Here is a 20,237-nt window from a genome sequence, read left to right as displayed (position 1 = left end):
CCTCGGAAAGCAAACGGAAGCTGTTCAGAATGCATTAAAAGCTCGTATCTTTATATAAATAAGTATGAAAGACTAGGGGTAGTCAAAATGCACTAGCAGAAGAGCGCTTTTGATTTGGAATGGTCGGAGTGAAAAAAAGTGCGATAAAAGGAAATTTAGAGAAAGGTGCTCCTGCACAGCTAACGTCGTTGCAAATTCGATAGTCCACTTTTAAGCATGTGGATGAGAGGAGTCGCTTTTCTTCGCGCACAGGAGGTAGTTGACACATCCTTGGTCGTAGCGTTGTGGAATGCTAATAATCGGCGAGGTCAGGGGATATTTCCATGTTGCTTCGCACTTGCCAGACCCGCACGGTGTTGTCGCTGGTTGGTAGTTGAAGGTGGTGGAGGGGCGGGGGAGGGAGGAAGCGCATATATTGAGGTTAAACAAGCATGCGGGTAAGGTGCAATGGTGAACTCAAAAAGCGATGTTGAAAAAGTAAAATGAAAAAAGCTGCGAGGTTGAAGAGCGTCCACATATTCATGCTCTAACAACAAACACTCCTACAGACTGTGGGGCAATACAGCATCTACTAAATAAAGCTACAAACACCTGGCGTGCTCGGCTGAGCTATGCATAATGCAAGCAAAACTTAGAAAGAAAAGAAAAGGCACTGTAGCCTGCATAGCTGGCCTGAAGAATGGACTGTTCATGAAATATAATTCTGATAAAAATGAATTATAAACAAGCTGCTCTTTTGTGCTCTCACCTTGAGTGTAATTCATTCCTATCTTATTCCTATGCCCACTATATGTTGCTGCATTACCACTAGCTCACCATAAAAGCCTATTTCATACAAAAGAGTCAGTGACACTGTAAGTGATTACATCAATAGGTAGCTATGGCTGCATTAGCTCACATAAAATAAAAGCATGAAGCAATGCGGAAGGCAGCATATAGATTGTTTGGCAGGGGTTGTATGTGTGGCATGCCCATAAGCACACACAGGGACGCACAAAACCAACGAAAAGAGGCAGAAAATAAAGGGCTGGTAAAAGGTGAAAAGTTCAGGCAGGGTTACACCAAAGCAAAACTAAAACGAGGGAGGGGCCGGTTATGAGTGCTATCACTATGCACAGTGGACCGCTGCCATCCTAGCCTGTCCCAGGCCCAAACTTGGTGCTGTTCCCCTCGGCATCTTCGGTGCACGCCTCGGCTTCGAGATAGTAGCCCGGAGTTCGCCAAATCTTAATGTCGCTGTTGCTGCAAAGTTGACACGCCACACAGGAAGGGCATGGACTTGAGACAACTTTCCCTATTAAATGAACGACCAGCATCTATTTCGAGCAGCACAATGAGATTTCGTAATAATGCAGGGTACCATGTGATGGTTGTAGTGATAGTTCGGCCTGTGGGCCAGTGACAAACTCCTCTCCCTTAGGCTAGAAACTTAAAAAGTACCATCACCACTGGATTACCAAGATACTTTGTTTCCACAAATATACGTGACATTGGATGGGACTTTTGCACAGAGGAGAAAACAAATGGTTATGCAGCTGCATATTATGGTAACAGCAACATTACTACAGCTGCTGCACTTTTATCGTACAAAAAAGATGACATCAGCTGTGCGAAGTATCAATTAAATTAAATCCATGACATGGCGTCACCATAGTTGTTACAACCCTGCATCAGTAAAGACGAAAGGCCCTGCAGTGATATTTTTTTCCTGACCCCTTCGACATGAAGCTGCCCTGAAGTAGCCACTACAGTATTAGCTGCTATACACATATGCCCGGTAAAGCTTGGACTGAACTGAATCTTTAGAAATGACTAGCGGGGTACTAAGCAGAAACGACTTCACTGTCCTGGACAGAGGAAAAAGACTAAGCACAGAGAGAAAGAGAAAGAAGTGAGAACGGATGAGAAAATAGCACTGACACAATCCAAGAAAGAACTACAACTGGTCTTACTTGGATGCCGTGAAAACGCACGACGAATTTGTGGCGACGGCATTGATAGGAGAGGTGTGTGCCCGCAGCTCGCCAACCAGCGAGCAGTTCTCGGCGTTCCATAGCTTGAGCATGCCTCCGCGACAACCGCTCAGCAGCACGGGTGGGCCTCCGGAATTTTGCATAAAGTCGAGCGCACAGATCCAGTCCTTGTGCGCTTGGTTTAGCGACTGCGAGGGAATTGTATGCAAAGCAGGCTTGAGTTGTATGGCATAGGCCTACTAGAGCAATGCTAATCGAATCATTACGCAAGTCTCTTCACAGTTGTTCACAAATCCAGAGCGAGTTCAAGACTGAGCCTTCAAAACTATGACCAGAATGCAGTTTTTCTGTTCCATTCCTTACCCCAAGGTGACAAATACTTTTATCATATCATTTCTGCCTGCATTTCTGTGAAGTGTGCAATGCTGGGAAGAAAAATTTGATTCAGATCCAAGGATTTCTGCAGGAATTGTAAGGAAACTCTAAAACCGGCTGCACTTTCCGGCTGCAGTACAGACAAAAAGCAGAAAATGTGCCACCATCTGCTGGAACTAGCCTTTCAAAGTTTAAATGCAACAAATAATGTCGAAATTGATGCAGTGGCAACTAACGTGAACATGTCTGCATTCCCCATGCAATGTAATAAATCGCAGTTACAAATTAAATCCACTGAACTAGACACAACCTCAATCCAAGTGCTACACTAAAACTGTAGCCCCTTTGTAGTCAGTCATCACAAGTCATCACCGCGTCGCCTAGAGAGGCAGACAGTGCAAGCATACCAGTATGTGGCACCGGTTGGCCAAGTCCCACTTCTTGATGCACATGTCGCGTGAGCCAGAGAAGAGATAGTCATTGCAGACAGCCAGGCTCTGGATTCCATCATAGTGTGGCGGCTCCAGGTTCACCTTGGGCGTCAGCACACCACTCCCACTCTCGGGGATCTCGAACACCTGCCACGATACACAAACAACACCCAGCTTTATGTGTTAGGCTTTATATGTGATGCGTAAGTGATGAGCCCTACTATGTTAGTCCCAACATGAAAACCATCTCCACAGCGTCAGGCAGAATATATACATGTTCCACTCCCACCCTTTTTCTACAAGTGGCAACTGTAAACGAAGTACAACACAGGGTTGCTATGTAGTAATAAACACAAACGCAAGGCTGTGAGATCTCTATGATGCTTGCTTTGCAAAAAAGAAGAAAGACAAATATGGCTGGCAGTCTCAAAGAAAGCTAGTGTTGTTCCAGCTAGCCCAATCGCCAGCACACTTTTCACAGACCTCAATGATACATGAGGGGAAGGAGCTCTGCTGCGAACCTTAATGTAGTGATCTTTAGAGCCAGTGATCACAAGGCTGGAGTCGCCATCCACGTCGTCCACTGCCATGCACATCACAGCTGCTTGGTGCCCACCGGCTAGCTTGCCGACACAGGCAAACCTGAGAATGCAGAGAGGAGACTGTTAAACCCTGTCACGGTAAGCTTTCTGAAGAAGGCCACAGCAAAATAATTCACAGAAAAGCAGTCACAAGGGTAGCCAACAGATATACACATAATCTATACTACTCCCAGCCACGGTCAAGGGCACATTGAAAGATATTCCATGATAGAGTAAATAAATCTGATCCAAACGGGACCGAAAATTCGTCCCAAGTTATAAGAAGTTCAAGTATTAAAAAAAATATAAATTGTCACCTTAAATAAATCAGCAATTTGAATTAACAAGAGCACACTATCAAATCACAAGAAAGTTGTCACACAGGAACTTGGCCACGAGATGATGGTTCTTACAAAATATATATCAAGTTGATGTAACGAAAATCTGGTTTTTATAAGTGCAATAAGCGGAAAAAGCTGCCATTTCACTTGTCTGGTCACCATCGGATATACTTGATTCTTGCCTCAAGGTGCCCTTCGAACTTGTGGTTTATTCGTGCTGACGCTTTAGGCGCACAAACTTAATTTATAGGGTATAAGAAGGTAGTCTGATCAGGCTTCCGTTACACAAGAATCAAGACAAGCTTAACTGGGCTTCCTTGAATTGAAAAAATTCACTGAATTCAAGGAAGATAAGTCATTCAATTCAAAGTGAGAAGTAGACTGCAACAACCAATTAGGCAATACTGAAATTAGAAAAAAGGGTTCAGAAACAAGGGCATTCAATTTGCAGAGCACTATAGTAATATTTTTATGGGCAACATTCCAAACAAGACAGCAATGCTTGCCTGCGGATGTCCCATATGCGAACAATGTTTGAGGCAGCAGAGAACAGCAGATGACCGTATGGGCTCAGCTCAATGGTATTGATTCGAGTCTCTCCTTGTGGAATCTGGAGGCTGCGTGATGCGGACTCCGCCACGACAGGACCACTGCTACACTGGCCTGAAGAGCTGGTAGGAAGAGTTTCAGCTTCACTTTTTCTCACTCCATTATCACCCACACTTACAAATGCTCGTACATAAAGTATAGCCAGCGATGTGCAACTTGCACTCATATGACAGCACTCATTCCAAGGCCCATCTGGACCAAATTCGCACTAGTGAAAGTTCTCACTTGGGTTGAAGAATGGCTTATGCCACATTAAACTGATGTGGGCCCTGAATCAAATCTCTGGCATTTGACTGAAGTACAGTCCAAGATAGTTTGAAGGTTACTGTGAGCAAACAAGACCTTCTGGTGTGGTCACACACACTCTCCAATAAAATGACTGTGCAAGATGATAAGACCAACTGGCTAGTTTAGGTCATGCATTCCATTCAGCCTTCTTGCAAACGCGAACTGTGCTATATTTCCTTCTTCTGGGTATTGGTTAAGGCTCATGTGATTGTCAAGTAATCATGAAAAAAAAAAAAAAAAGGTAGCCAGAATTACAACACCTGAAATAGTACAAAAAGCATCAACGCTTACTTGCGGGTGTAACTATATGGATGAGAGGAACAAGGAAAAGTAGGAGCAAAAACAGAAAGAAGAGATGCCAGGAGGTGTCACGGGTGCAGTCACAGTCAACAGAGAAGGGGAAATAAGGTGCAGTACTCACAAAAGGGTGCGGACGCATCGGGCGGGGCTCTCCCGGACGTCCCACACCTTGATGAAGGCAGTTGAGACCGAGTAGGTGAGCCGGTGGTACTCACAATAGCGCACTGCCACCACATTGTCTGGGTGGCCGCGCAGGCTGTGGATCTCCTGGCCTGTGTGTAGGTTCCACACCTTCACTGTGCGGTCTAACAAGGGGGGAACCATGAGAGAGAATCATGAGATTGACTGCCAAAATAGCATTGTAAGACGAAACTCAAGGATGAGCCAGTGGCCCTTAAAGGGCCACTGTCAAGGATGGGCCAGTGGATTTCAGTGGCCCTGTCCAGGGAAGGACCTTTTAAGCAAAGGAGCTCGGTGTTTCGATCAGGTACCAGAGATAGTCTGTGCAAAATGCTACAGTGACACGCGCGCCGCAAGGCAACGAAAATACAAATCAAAGCTCTCTCATGTTCTTCTTCGGGAAGCCAGCTTCCTAGTTCTCTGCGCTGGCCCGTCGAGCTGCAATTATGACGTCTTAGTCGAAAACGACGTCCATTGGTCCATCTTGCTGTCTGAGGGTGAAGGATGGGTGTCTACCGCTCACTGCGCGCTTTTCCCTCACCACGCCGGACTGAATCCAGCGGCGCGCGCTCCCTCGCCCGTTTTTTTTTTTTTTTTCGCGAACGCGGAGTGCCACGCCCCATCTCCCGCCAAACGCGGAGGAGGAAGGGGAATTTGTCTTGCGGAGGCTAGACGACCGGGCAGGAGAGTGAAAAACCTTTGCGAGGGAACGGGTGGAGAGAAACACGACAGAATCGGGTGACTGCGGTGGCTGTAACTGCGTTATTAGTTACTCTTTTCAAAAACATTTTGCGGCCTTGCGTTCTGGGGCGAAGTCTCACAGTCACCGGGGAAGAAAGTATTTTCGACCGGAAAGGCCCTTAAGAAGTTTTGACCAGTGGCATCTAATTATTGCCACAACGTGGCAATCAACCACCTTGCATTTGTCATGGCCACTAGCAGGTGCAACGAGGGTGATGCCAAGGCAATGGTTAAAGAAACTGGCTGGCTTGGCCACTGGAAACTTCGTTCTTGAATTGTATATATGTGAGCAAAAACAAGTGAACAGTGAATATAATGGATGTTGTGACTCATAAGCCCTTGTTAGCTTTCCATTTTTCCTTTTTATTTTCTTCTTAGGCCAAAACGTCACCGGTTCCAGGTTCATAGAAGTTCGTACCCAAGGAAATATTCTTTTCATTTCTGCCAGTGATGATCGCGCTGTCCAGACAAAGACAAGTTCCCATGTCGAAACGCTGGATTGGCTTGCAAACTGAGGCTCCCCCTCAAACCTTGCTTGTAAAGCCATGAAAGAATATTCTAGATAAGCTTAGCATTTTTCAGCACATGATTGCGCTTGTCAAAAGTGCAGCCTTCTATCCAGCTTTAATTGTAATCATGCTCTCTGAATACAATTCTGCTGTCTTGCAGTTGTGGCCTCAAGTCTGTATGCAGAACAGTTCATGGACCGTTTTATACATGCTGTGTGCTACAGATTATTTACAGTCCTACGTGTGAGAGTTTTCATTCACAAACACCTTCATATAGCGGACATCATGTAATCGGGAAAAAGCAAAGCTGATATGAAGAGGCTGTCATGAACATAGACATGGCAAGTCAATACAGCTGAACAAAACAGCAAAATCACAATTTAGTGAAGCATTGAGTTCTGGACAGAGATACCGTCAAAGACATCTGTCCAAGCAGACGCACCTTTTGAGGCACTGAAGAGGACATCGTCCGTGACGGCTAGCGAGAGGACGGCCTTACTGTGTCCCTCGGCGACATGTGTGCAGACCAGAGGAGAGTTCCGTGTGTAGCATGGTTTGCCCGCAAACACGTTGATCACCCCTCTGAGTCGCACAAAAAAAGAAAGAATGCAGGTGAGAAATGAACAAGCCACGTTACGCCACTGTAAAACAAGTGATACTATACACTATAGAGTCTCTGGTATTATAAGGAAAAGCTGCATTGGGTGGGCTTATCAGTGCAACGACAGGCATTTTAGGCAATAACTAGAGTGAAGCGTTGTTGCTCTTAAATCTGAAGCAAATGTTGGGATAAGTGATGCATCTGGCGTCTTTCATTACACAGCATGTAGCATTGATTTGGACATTTCTTTCATGTTCACGTGCAACACTACTTTAACATCTCTCCCCTTCATACTTGTCTAGAATAACAATGACAAACTGCAGTTGGCATGTATTACTGACTGCTTTCACAGGAAAATTTAAGTGACTTCACACGACTCTTTTTTTCATGCAGATGGTGATAAAGAAATCCCTTCGTCCTTGACTGTACAAGTTCGAATTGCAGTGTGAACTATCATCATTATGCAGTTGGTTTTTACAAAGAGAAAAGATAAAACAAAAGCTGTTTCAGCACACAGTTCGTTAAACACTGATCATAAAATGCAAGTGCAGCAAACAATGCCTCCTAAAGAGGAAACTAAATGAGCAAGACAACCCAACAAATACCTGTCTGGCTTGACTAAAGGACTCGTCGAGGTGCTGCTGGTTAGTCTTGAGAAGACATTGTTCTCCCGCACTTTCCGACCTACAGGTGGCGACTGTGGCGGTGTGACATCGATGCCAGCATCTCTGAATGGAAATTTATGCACAGCAAGCAAGCACGCAATGTCAGTTACGCAGCGCCAACAGAGCTTTGCAGTCTTGTCCCTTCAAAGTCCAACCTTGTCGTCCCTGTATGGCTCAAGCCTTCATGACAATGACAATAACATGACAATGAAAGCTGCTTCCTGAGATGGCAGCTCGCTTCATGCCCGACATAGCTTGGCATAGCTCTGGTAGACAGCCAGTCTTGTGAAAGAAAATGAATGCAATGTCAAAAGAGGTTGCCATCAAACACGATTTTGTCCAAAATTTATTTGCAGTGAACAAATTTTCCCAAAGGTTCATTGACTTTAAACCTAGCCTGACGAAAATACGGAGTACAATTTCCCCCAATACAGTCAAAACGACTACAATACATTCTATTTCTTGCGCACAAAGCTAATGAGGTAGCGTAATAAAACCTCATGCACAGCCAGCATTAATGACTACTTGAGAATGTCGAATTTTGGAGTTTTGAGCAATTGAAAAGCCTTAAATTCGCAAGTTAAGGCTTATTTCTATTGAAGCTTAATTTAAGCTTAATTTAGTCTTCTGAATGCTAAGCATACTGCAAACGAATAATTTTAAAGCAACAAAATATGCTTAGTACAGTTTCTATGGTGCTCGTCTGAAAACCTCGCTGTCCAGTTAGGTAAAGAAGTGAATTGATAGCTGAACTGCACCAATATCATCGTTATAAGCCCAACTATGGGCACTGCAGGGTGAAGGCATGTCCTATATTACACCAATTAACCTGGTCCTGTGCTAGCTGCATCCACTTAACCCGTGCGAACTTCCTAATCTCATCCCCCCACCTTCCTGCCACCGTCTGCTAGGCTTGCCTCCCCTTGGAATACAATTTGCTACCCTTAGCAACCAGCGGTTATCCTCTCTTCGTACTAAATGCGCTGCTCACGCCTATTTCTTCTTGATTTCCACCAGAACGTCATTAACTCAAGGTATTTCTGTAACCCACTCTGTTCGCTTCCTATCTTACCTTTACAGCTACTATTTTCCGTTCTATAGTTCTCTGCGAACTCGTTTCGTTAGCCTCCACGTTTCAGTTCCATAGGATACCGAACATATAAAAAAACTGGGGTTGAAGAAGGGGTCACCTAAATCTGTTCTTAACTGGTTGCTCGTGTTGTATGTTCTTTATCTTTGGATCCAATGTTAGTGCTTCAACTTGTTCAACCAAGGAAAAACTCAATAGTAAACTGTGCCTTTTGGTTATTCTTTCGATCATCTTTCAATCAAGTCCTTGCAATAGCTGCAACAGAAACTGCAAACCTCTTGATAGCAACAAAGCTATAAATGCCTCCAAAGAAGCAGCTGATTATTTGTTTGCAATCCTGAAATTCTACAGCCTTTTAGAAGTCTCTGGAATACTCGAAGTTAAAAACTTATCCTGGCCAACTTTGGCTTTAAAGTGATGTTCAATGGTTGCACAGGGTGTTCAGCAGCAAAATTTTATTTAACGATGCACCTAACAGCTTGCAGCAGGAGCAATTAGCCGTGCTCTTAAAAATGTCAATAAGGCGAGACTATGCCACATGCAAGCAAGACAAGGTTAGCTTGGAAGTTGGACATTGCGACATACACAAGCAAGCAAGATCATGGTTGTAGCTATACTACCGACAAACAAAATTGTATAGCAATGTGGAAATGAACGTGAATGGCCAAGTAATGTATGATAACACTGTGAACATTCACTGACATGCAAATCTACTCAAATAACAAATGCCCTTTTTCGAAGGCAGTTTATGGAAATTTGAAAGACTCATTCACTTTGAAGGAAAGGTATATATTAGCGGAGATTTATATTCTGACAACTAAAATGCAGCTGCACACAATTAGTCAGTAAACATACCACTTGAGTAAAAAGCACAAGTCATACAAAAACACAAATTAAGAAAACTCAAATAAATGAAAATAAAGTTTATTTGTACCACAGCATAAAATAATGACATAAAAACAATCAAACTTAAATGTAAAGCAATAACAAATATGCCAGAACAAGGATACGCAATTGTAAAGGTTCTGCAACACTAATGCAAGTAACAATTATAAAAATTCCAGATACAGGATCACAGCGTTCAACATTAATTACGACTAGCAGTTTGAACTATTTGCCAGGCTGCCTGGATAGAACAATGACTAGCAATAGAAATGCAAACCACAAAAGTCCACAATAAACTGAAATCACAGTTTAAGGATACATTGAGGTAGCTCAGTTTAGGTTATGGGTAGAGTTCCATGCTGCTTCAGGACAGGCAGTACATGCAAGTCTGATAATTTTTATGATTAACATGCTAAAGGAGCTAGTAAACAGCACGCGTCTACAAAACGCTTCTAGCACTCAGTCCATGCTTACTCTCTCAAAGTACAAAGTACATTTATTTTAAACTGGTAGTTCCATCTCTTTTTTTTTGTGGAGCGAAGTTTTGCTGGCACTTGCAACAAGTTTCTTCAACACCTCTCAACATAGCATTTAGTAACTGGATTTACAACATTTTTAGACCTTCCTTTAACAACACAGGTAGAGAAGTTTTCTCAATTACACACTGTGGTTCCCCGTGCTTTGAAAGTAGTACATAAAAACAGGTAAAGTGCCATAAACCAACTAACTACTAAATTAAACAAAACTTGAAGACAACCAAAGGATTTGCTACATCTCTCCTTAAGTCAAATTCCTTTGCTGTACAATGCAGAAGTGCACAACAATTTGACACTAAGATTTGCAATAGCACAGCCTCATACACATAATCATGTCATGCAGAAAATAAGGCAAGAGAAAATAGTGGCTAAGGTACATTATATTGCTAGTTCCTACTAAGAGCAAGGCAGGAAGAAATGCCGCAAACGCAAGACGAAGCAGCTAACAGCATTCATCAGCCATGCAGTCACTGAGGAAGAGACTCCATTATGTACAGGTACAGGCTGTGTGCAGAGATTGCACATATCAAAACCAAGGCTGTTTTGCACAAGTGCTACAGGCTGTCGAGAGTGCACGGTAGTCAGCGGAAAGAGAGAGAGAGAGAGAGAAAGGAAAAAGGCCTGCAGAGACAAGCGCCACCTACTTTCGCAGCTGGTTAGAATTAGAGTTTGCGAACTTCCTCCTAAGAAGCGGGGAGAGTTCGAGGGGCAAGCGTCGGGCAGGGGGCTTGCTCCGGCGCAGTCCCGGGGCACCCCGCGGAGGCGGCAGAGAATCAACGCCCACTTCTCTGCAGTCAAAAAGGCAGTGGAGAGATAGCGATGAGAGCGTTACACGAGAGGGGCTCAGAGAGGTCTGCCATATGCATTCGGACAAGATGCCGTACTCAGAGTTGGGCTGGGCTGGACAGGGCAGCTTTGTGCTGTGTGCGGCACATGAAAATGGAATCCGAGGACCAGTCGAAGACATCCGTACATGAGTTAATTTAAATGCAAGGAGAGATTTCTTCGTTGAATAGACTTTGAAATGAATTAACAGGGAGAAAAATTAAGGTAAATTTTGCAGTGCTGTGAGGAGACTTTCATAGAATGAATAAGGTGAAAACAAACTGTGCCAAGCATGGTAAACTATGGGCACTCAACATCACCATTGTCAAATAGATGGCAAAAAAAAAAAATTTGGCTAACATTTTAATATCTTCACCTCAATATTTTCTGAAGACTTCAACCATTTTGTCAGCATCCTTCAATGACGCAGCCTTCAGATTTAACAGGAAAGAAAAATCTGGGGGGTCGTCCTCAGTGTATTTGATACCAGTCCCATATTACACTCACACTCATTCACAGCCGAATAAGCTTTTGCCAAACACGCAAATTTCAGCCTCACTCGGCCACAAGCACCGCCGGTATCTTGAAGAAAGGAACTGCAGCTGTTCAGTCCAATCATGTGGAGGTACAACTTATTATCACTTAATTGCAAAGTTTGCTATTAATGGCCAATCAAAAGACCTTGACTGCTATTCGAGTCTAGCGAGTGTGAGATAAGCCTGCGTCTCCTCACTTGTTTGCACATTCAAGCCACACAAGCAGCAAAGCTTGCTCCAGCCAACAACCAAATGCTCAGTGCAAAGCTATTGCCACAGCTAAAGCCCCAAGCTCAAGCTCGAGGCAGAAGCAATAAGCGACAGCAAGCGAAAATTAGTCAGAAGGTTCAAGCACTGTTCCATAACTGCACAATGCAGTGCCCAACTCCAGAAAGAAAGAGTGAAGCAACATGAGTGCCCAACCAGGAAAAGAAAATATACAGACTCACTTCAGAGACCCTGGGGCGCTCAGCACCCGCTGGAGGTTGCCGTCTGCTCCCAGGTTGAGGCAGCCACCGTCAGGGTGGGACATTATCATAGAATCTGGGATGTCTCCAAAAACTGAAGATGTCATGACGGATGATGTCATAACAGACGATGCCATGTCACTGTTTGCGTCGTCTTCCGTCAAGCCAGGCAGAGAGGGCAACGAAGTATCCATCGGCACGGCACAAGCGTACAACAGTTCTTGTGGAGTGGCCGTCTTACGACGCGCCTGTGGATGCAAGTGTGAGGGCAACATTTAATCTGAGGAACTAGAGAGGCAGTGTAAATGTTTCAAATTTATGGAGTTTTTTTTGTACCCGTTACCAGCATCCTGCTTCTCAGTATTCTTAGAGTTGTGTACTGCTCCCGTACATATACCAATTGCATACATTGTTTTGTTTCATGTATATTTGCATTAGAAGTGTGCGAATATTCAAGATCCAGAGCAATTTGCAAACAGTGTTTGCTATCCCATTTCATTGCGGTATATATGAATAACAAATACAACATTACGAATTTTCCTGGTCATTTGTACTCGTGGCCAACCAAATCATGTTTTAAAATGACACTCGCCAGTTCCCGTTTACAGCATCAAGCATTTGTCACGGACTAATTGCCAGCACATGGCGAAAGTGTATGCATACATAGTACAGTTAGGTCTAGTTATCTATCAGGGTGCCCATTAGTGTTCAGAGTGCCCATTCAGGGTGCCCATTAGGGTGCCCTTTAGAGATACAGTGCATACAGAAAGGGACTTATACATAGTTTCCAATTTTAGTAAAGGAATTATATACAGTACAAGGAAAACTGTGTAAGCATGCCTCAGCATTGCCCTTTTCAGTAATCTTCACAAGCACTTGTGAAGAATACTGAAAAGGGCAACGCTGAAGCATCCTACCTGTGTTCTCTTGTGGCATAGTTGGCATAGTTTAGATTTAACAGTTACGCTTCATGACAGCATTTATGGCCCATCCCTCACCTCAAAATGAAGCGAGACTAATATATACAGAGGCTAATTGGACTATATCTTCATGGGAACACTGCAACTGCACGGGGTGCCATTCCCTGCAGGTGATTCTCTTCAGTTTTCATCTAACAGCTAAACCTCTGATGTCACTTTGCCACATGGAAGTATCCAGCTACCTGACAATGCTTCAAGACGGCACAAAGGCTAGGTAACATTCCTAATGTAATGCTATTACCACCTGCACCTTAACACTACCGTGTCATGATGAGAAAACTAGGTGCAACTGTTCAGTGGTCGTTTAATGGCTCTGTTTTGTACTCTATTATTTTTGAATTCACACACTGAATTCACACACCCCTGGTTTTCACCTATGCATATGTGCTGAATTTTGAAAGTGTGTCCAGTGAATAGTGAAAATCGTGTAAACCTTTTGTGGATGATGCACTCCTTCGGTTTGGTGAACTTCCCTTCAGTTTTCATTCATCTCATAGAAAAGTATGCCATACTTTATGCCCACACCAGTAACAATAAGGCTATGGAAACAAGCTTGTCACCTCAAGTACCCGCTCTGTCTTAAAATGACGTCGCACCACAAACAGCAGCTTTAAAAAACTGTTGTCAGCCATAGGCAGTGCTACTGTGTGCCACAATAGGAAGCGACATTATTTGAGAAACACTAGCTTACGTCAATTACACATAGCTATACCCTACTCTCAATAGAGAGATTAAGGGTGAAGTGACAAACCCAATCGAAGGAAGTACAACTAGAGAAAAAAAAAAACAAAAAAAAAAAAACTGATGGCTCTCCACTAGCACGCACAAGCACAGTACTGTTTCCTACCTTGCTCTTGGAGAAAGTTGCCGTCGTGCCCTGTGACTGAGTGTCTGAGGTAGACCTGCACATCAAGAGAAGCACAAGGAAGTGGTGTCAGCTACCCTTTCTGAAGAATACCTTCACAACACTTAAGCCTTAAAGATGATATTTTTCAAGCATTTGACAGCTTTGATGAAGACAAGAGACAAACAACAGATAATGGCATTTAAATGTGAAAATAAAGGAAGAAAGCGAGGGTCTAAATTTAAACAGCGGTTACCTATGACAGCATCTGAATACACTGACAAGAGGCAAACCTAAAGGCACCCACTTATGTGAGTGTTGCTTATGCAGCAATTATTGAGAAGAATTTATGTACGAATCAAAATGGGCAACTCTTACATGTCTGTAGGCGAGGTTGACCTTGTGCTGGGGACACTATCTGCAAAAGTAAGAAAATAATATCAACCAGGCAGCCTTTTTCTAACCGTATTGCCTAACAGCAGCAGATACAAAATACTGCAAATCACATACACATGATATGCAGCTCTAATAGCTTGATCTTCAAACATGCTGAGTGCTTAGCTTGTCAATCTAGGCAGACTGTTCATGAATAGTCTGCCTAACTAAAGCCTTTAATTAATGCCAAATTTAAATAATGTCAAATTAAAGCTCTGCTCGGTGACATTTTTCCATATCATAGCCACATGGCACAAACAGCTTCAAGAATTCAGCAGCTGCTGATATATAAATGAAGATGTTGATAACAGCGCACTGAAACACTGAAAGGATCGATGAAGTAATATATAGCCAAGGTAATCAGAAAATGCACTATTATTCTTTGAACGTAGTCGTGGCGTGTCTTGCATGCTGCATGCTCAAAATAGCACTAAACAGAGTTAGTTGCTTATATCTGAAGTGGAAGTATCGACCTCCCACATATTGTGCATCATGTGAGGAAACTTCCAGCATGATTGCACCCAACCATGCTAGCACATTGACCACTCCACCAGCACTATGGAATGACAGAAAGGGCCATTAAAATGTTGCATGCATAATCACCCAGCTTTCCTTCTGGAAATCATTTTAGAGTACCTTACAGGCAAACCTTACAAATGTACCCTATAGGAGTGAATGCCCTACGGGAGTGAATGCCCTACGGGAGTGAATGCCCTACGGGAGTGAATGCCCTACGGGAGTGAATGCCCTACGGGAGTGAGTACACTACGGGAGTGAGTACACTACGGGGAGTGAGTACCCTACGGAGAGTGAGTACCCTACGGGGAGTGAGTACCATACGGTTAAGCTTTGAGCACTGAGTAAAGGAAGAAACACATAACTATGGTTAAGGCTCCAAGATTACAATGAAGCACCGGTTAAAGTTCGAACACAGTAGTGGGTGAAGCACAGGCAGTTGATGTGCAGTTGACATGCGTGCGCTTACCCGGTTCCTCTGACCAGCTGGGGGGCGCCACTGGTTCCAGCTGCATGCGGTCCATGGTGTGCTGCAGCAGGTTCTGGTGGATGGCATTGTTGGCCTCTACCTGCTCCAGCCGGGCCTCCAGCTCATGAACCACAGCCTTGCTCTGCGCAGCTTGGAGGCTCTGGGGGGAAGGACGGCATTGAACAGATTAGACTTCAGGCTGACACAAAAGCACAACTTCCTTCACTGAGCACAGCCAGCTGCACTGAGCGCACACTGAAGTAGCTTTCATTAGAACACCTCTATTCAACCACAGTCTTAAATATTATCAGTACAGTGGGTCTACAAAAAAGCATTTACAGAATATGTTAATACGACCTCTGCCAATCTCAAAGGCCTCGAATTGTTGGGTGTTCCATCTCAGTGAGCCCGCTGCAGTGGTGCAGTGCAAGATGCCCAACTACTGTGCCGAAGTATCCGGTTGCGATCCCGACTGCTGGCGGCTGTGTTTCAATAGAGGCGAAACGGAGAGGCATCGTGTGCTGTGCGATGGCAGAGCACGTTGAAGATCCCCAGGTGATCGAAATTACTCCGAAGACCTCCACAATGGCTCTTTCTCTCTCTTTCCACTTCCAGTCCCACCTTGCTCCCTTCCCTTACAGCACAGTTCAGGTGTCCACAGAACAAGTGAGACAGATACTGCGCCTTTCCTTTTCTATGAACCAATAATATAATAATATCATCATCATCACCTCAGTGAAACGCATACAGCTTTGATAGCAGCAAATCATCAGTCTGAATTACCTTCCAGTTCAAGGTAATATCACGAACTATGAACATTCACCATCATTATGAAAAAAAAAAAATTTTCATTCAAAACCAAAGAAACAAAAGAACAAATTAGAATTGCTTGCATTTCTTTTCCTGTGGATGTACAAAAATTACCTACTTCTTATACAGTAAAACCCCTTTATAGTAAAGTTACTGGGACAGAGTGTGTCGTGTTGCTTAATGAAAAAAAAAAAAAGCACTCTAAAATATCTTCATCTCTCTCTTATAGTCTCTCTGTGCCATTTCCTCTTCTTCAGTTACAAGATGTTTTGGTGACATCTTGCAGAAGTATCTCTTAAGCATGATGGCAACGTGGCTACTAATACAATAGAGGTTGATTTCATGTGAAAACCAAAGCCTTGCATCAAAACAGCGTCATCTTCTGCTGTGTCTTTTAAAACAGTATAGATGAGAAATGTTTGTGGCAAAACCACACAGGCCACACCTCCACTTCTTGTCATCACAGTGCTGTAAATGATCGGACGTTCCCTATTTCTCCTGTATTTTTACTCTTATTTTCTGAACGGACCGTGGCACATTCTTTCTATGTAGACAGCTTTACTTCTTTTTTTCCTTGTGTGCTGCATGCTTTCCCTCATGGCTCGAAGCCTATGTAAAGTTGGCATCTCCCGAGTGCTGCTATGTTTAGTGGTAAAGCCCTTTTAAATAAACAACTCTGTTTGTATTACTATAATTATTTTTAATTTGTCTCGTGATCCTAGGTAAGCGCTCTTGCAGCTATGTCATTTCATGGGAAGTCGTCACGGCTAGATGCACTTTACTATAAACACTTTTTACCAAAAATATCTTCACTATAAAGGGGGAAAAAATGTACAGTAGTCTATGGTAGATGAACTTTATTATATTTGAGTTTATTATGGCAGAGTCCATCATGTGCAGCATGACAAGTTCACATTTATGCAGGCACCGTTCTTGCATCAGTCGTTCATAAATGTCTGCTGCATAAACAATTTCCAAATAGCTAGTGACAGGTGCCTTTTTGTAGGCTGGGCATTGGGCATTCACTCTTCTATAAAGGTGCCTTCACTCAACACGTGAGTCAACAGAACAGAAAATCGGCAAAAGAAACGAAAAAGACAAATTTTTAACGGATAACGTGCTTGTTTTTGTGCTGCTTCTAGCATGAATGCAGACAGCATGCAGTTGAATAAGAAAGCCACAAAGGGCTGCAGGTATCACCAGTATTCCTTCACACAACATAAAACAAACAAGATAGCTGCGTCAGAGAAGTCAACAAGAGGCCGCTGCACCTGGTTGATGGCCATGTGCAGCAGCTTGTCGACGAGATAGCGCGCCTTTGAGTCCACCATTCCCTCCAGAATAGAGTCCAGCTCAAGGCAGTCAGTGTCGTCCTTGGTCTCTTCAACCTGCAGGATGTTCGCCTGACACTCGCGGATGTTCTCATTCAAGTAGTCGAGGTTGGCCCGCATATTCTCAATCTGGTCCTCAAGGTCTTTGACGTCTTGGTCCTGCATAAAGGGAAGGTATCAGAAAGCAGGAGGTGGAAGCATATTTTTTTTTTATTAGAAATTTTATACCAGTCTGGTGTGTCATTTCTCAAGAAGGGGCAACTAGCGGTGGCAGCTTGAATGTAAAGGCAAGAGATTAGATTTGATAACAAGCAACACTTAGATATCATACCACAGCGATGGCAGGGATATGAGAAAGATGGCAATGTAAGCACTTTGCATATTCAGTTTGCCTGAAGGAACGAAAAATGTGCTTACTCTTCCAGCTTTCCGCGCCCTGTCTCGTTTTCGCACGGCCTTCTCCAAGTAGCGTGTCATTCTCTCCCGGTCCTGAAGAGAAAAAGAAAAAGAAAGGGTAGACATTATACTTGTTCCAAATGCATGACAGCAGCCCCTCACAATGTATGAACAGCTGTCAAAATGTTGTTTCAGCATGCTTGAACTACCAGTAGAAGACGCTTGAATGGCCATAATGGATTTTCACAGTGAAGGGTTACTGTGCACGTCGCTAGTAATTCGCTCTACTGTGAAAATTCATTGCCTGTGCTGTGCGATGTCAGTGCATGTTAAAGATTCCCAGGTGGTCCAAATTACTTTCTCCTTCCACTTTCACTCCCACCTCCATCCCTTTCCTTACAGCACAGTTCAGGTGTCCACAGAAACAAGTGTGACAGATACTGCACCTTTCCCTTCCTGCGAACCAATTATTATTATTATTAAGGGTTACTGGCTGTACTGTGTGTGTCCCTCCTTCATTTCTGTTGTCTTTTGAACTTTAGTTGTGGATCATCGAAAACACCAACTCGCCCAACAACTGTTTTTGTCGAACTGTACTACAATATGCCACAATCATCCCATGCCATTTTCAAAATTTCCATCACAACTGAGTCAAGTTTTAACTTAGGCTTAGCTAGGCTTAACATGCTGAAATGTGCAAAGGAGGGCATAGTCACCCTAATGTGTGTTCAGACACGTTAAGATGCCTGTGCTTGGTTAGGCCTAATTAGCTTTGTCCTTTACTTTGGTCATGGTCATAGTAGTCTTACTCATCATAACACAACCAAGCCATAGCAACACTCTTTTTTTGGCAACCTAAATCCAAATATATAGGCAAAACCTACTGTGCTAATGAATCAAAATTAAAAATATGAAATATGAGCAAAAATTGCGTAATCTATTAACACACATGTTGCACAGTGCTGTTGATATCCAGCAACAAAGTGCACCATTTGACAGTTACTGTCGAGCGATTTTTCCTATGGTAACTTACCATGAGTGAACGCTCCATGTCCCTCTCCAAGGTGTAGACGCTTTGTTTTGTCAGGACCAGCTTGTCAATCTGTACATGCAAGAAAGCCAGAGTCACTTCTTCGCTATAGTCACGGTTGGCAAAAGCTTACATTCTTCTCAAGCGTCTGCCACTTCTGCTTGGCGACCTTTGGAGAAATGGTCACTACCTTTTGGCGAGCTGTAAAAAAAGAAAAGTGCACAGGCATCATGTCATGCGATTTGACAGATCTGCGTCAATAATGCTGGTTATACATCTCGATTGTACATCGATTACACTGAGTCTGAATCTTATTTTACAGTCCTTTCGCTCCATTGCTGTGTGGGAGGCTGAGATATGCATTTTGACTGGTGCATAGGTGTTCAGGACTAACTACAATGAATGCAGCTAGAACAAAGAAAGTGAAAGCACAAGGAATGGAGGCCTTAGCATAGTCGCAGCAGAAACTGCAAACTGCCATTACATATTCAGTCAGGATGACTGGGATCGAAACCAGAGATCCGTGGTACTTGCAAAAACCAGCTCGCTACAAAATAATTTCTACGTGGGTACATTTGGACAAAAACGAACAAAATAACAAGGCCTTAATTTTAGCACTGCAATCATGTACGATATGAATTTGCCCTGTCCTGGCAGCAATATCCCCCTCAAGAAACATCACGAGGCTAACATTTTTTACACACAATTCTGTCTATGCAGCTCATGCTCCAAAAGGCAGCATTAAAACATGGGTTAAAAACGCTGGTGTTTTTGTGATGAAGGAAGAAAAACAAGAATAATGGAGCGGGATGCTATCCCATGCAGGTGATGGAGGTCGCATTTAAATTTAGATGTACTGCACTTCTTGAAAATTCTCCAACGGCAAGCTACCACTTTCATTGAAGAATGAATTTGGCCACCCCGCAGTCCCACCTTGGTTCTGTGGGGCCACACGCCCGGCGACACGCTGCGACATGGGTCGTGCCAGACGGCGCAGAGCAGCCATCTCCTCGTGCCGCCGTTTGAGCACAGTCTCCTTGGTCCGGTTCTGGGCCTCAAGGGACCGAATCCGGTTTTCCTGCTGTCTGCTCTCCTTGAGCATTTGTGCCATCTGACGGTTCCGGCGCTTCTCGGCTTCCTGGTGCCTCCTGCTCTCTTCTTTCATCTTTGTAACCAGCGCCACCTGTGGGACCATGAGAAATGGGCTCTGGAACACTGTGCCAAGTCACCTGCATAGCAGGCTAGCATCTAACTCAACTGAACAAAACCAGACTTGAGAGTGCATGATGAAACGATCGGTGCTTACTGTTTTGTGCCTCAAAGGCCTGTTTGGTAAACCAATTAGCATATTTTCCACAAGCTTCAGCTTGTAACAGTGTTGAACTTGGGCAGTTATCTTAGATAATGGTAATTAAATCATTGCACTGTTTTGACATACATATTTTTAACCTCAAAGGCTTTAAAATAAGCCCGTAAAGCTTTCTATTGAAGCT

At 43.7% G+C, this 20,237-nt stretch overlaps 1 protein-coding gene across 1 annotated transcript in view; it reads right to left on the bottom strand.

The window, feature by feature from the left end:
• Positions 1 to 525: 525 nt before the first annotated feature.
• The window catches only part of LOC146182244 (kinesin-like protein KIF21A), a 66,252-nt gene continuing 46,540 nt past the window's right edge, over positions 526 to 20,237 (bottom strand). Inside the window, exons 16-33 of the mRNA XM_084577301.1 lie at positions 19,678 to 19,927; positions 18,878 to 18,945; positions 18,748 to 18,816; positions 17,736 to 17,807; positions 17,259 to 17,477; positions 15,178 to 15,337; positions 14,136 to 14,175; positions 13,761 to 13,815; positions 11,916 to 12,181; positions 10,750 to 10,893; positions 7,535 to 7,657; positions 6,771 to 6,910; positions 5,020 to 5,203; positions 4,208 to 4,372; positions 3,301 to 3,421; positions 2,756 to 2,926; positions 1,953 to 2,161; positions 526 to 1,242 (exon numbers count right to left, since the gene is read on the bottom strand). Coding sequence (XP_084433427.1) covers positions 1,134 to 1,242; positions 1,953 to 2,161; positions 2,756 to 2,926; positions 3,301 to 3,421; positions 4,208 to 4,372; positions 5,020 to 5,203; positions 6,771 to 6,910; positions 7,535 to 7,657; positions 10,750 to 10,893; positions 11,916 to 12,181; positions 13,761 to 13,815; positions 14,136 to 14,175; positions 15,178 to 15,337; positions 17,259 to 17,477; positions 17,736 to 17,807; positions 18,748 to 18,816; positions 18,878 to 18,945; positions 19,678 to 19,927 — 2,565 coding nt within the window. The 3' untranslated portion in view covers positions 526 to 1,133. The remainder of the gene's footprint in view (positions 1,243 to 1,952; positions 2,162 to 2,755; positions 2,927 to 3,300; positions 3,422 to 4,207; positions 4,373 to 5,019; positions 5,204 to 6,770; positions 6,911 to 7,534; positions 7,658 to 10,749; positions 10,894 to 11,915; positions 12,182 to 13,760; positions 13,816 to 14,135; positions 14,176 to 15,177; positions 15,338 to 17,258; positions 17,478 to 17,735; positions 17,808 to 18,747; positions 18,817 to 18,877; positions 18,946 to 19,677; positions 19,928 to 20,237) is intronic.

Source organism: Amblyomma maculatum, chromosome 8 (genome assembly GCF_055883805.1).
Source record: "Amblyomma maculatum isolate TAMU_Amacu chromosome 8, ASM5588380v1, whole genome shotgun sequence".
Lineage (NCBI taxonomy): Eukaryota > Metazoa > Arthropoda > Arachnida > Ixodida > Ixodidae > Amblyomma > Amblyomma maculatum.
The sequence above is the reverse complement of the archived record's forward strand: the minus strand, read 5'-3'. Positions and strand labels throughout refer to the sequence as shown.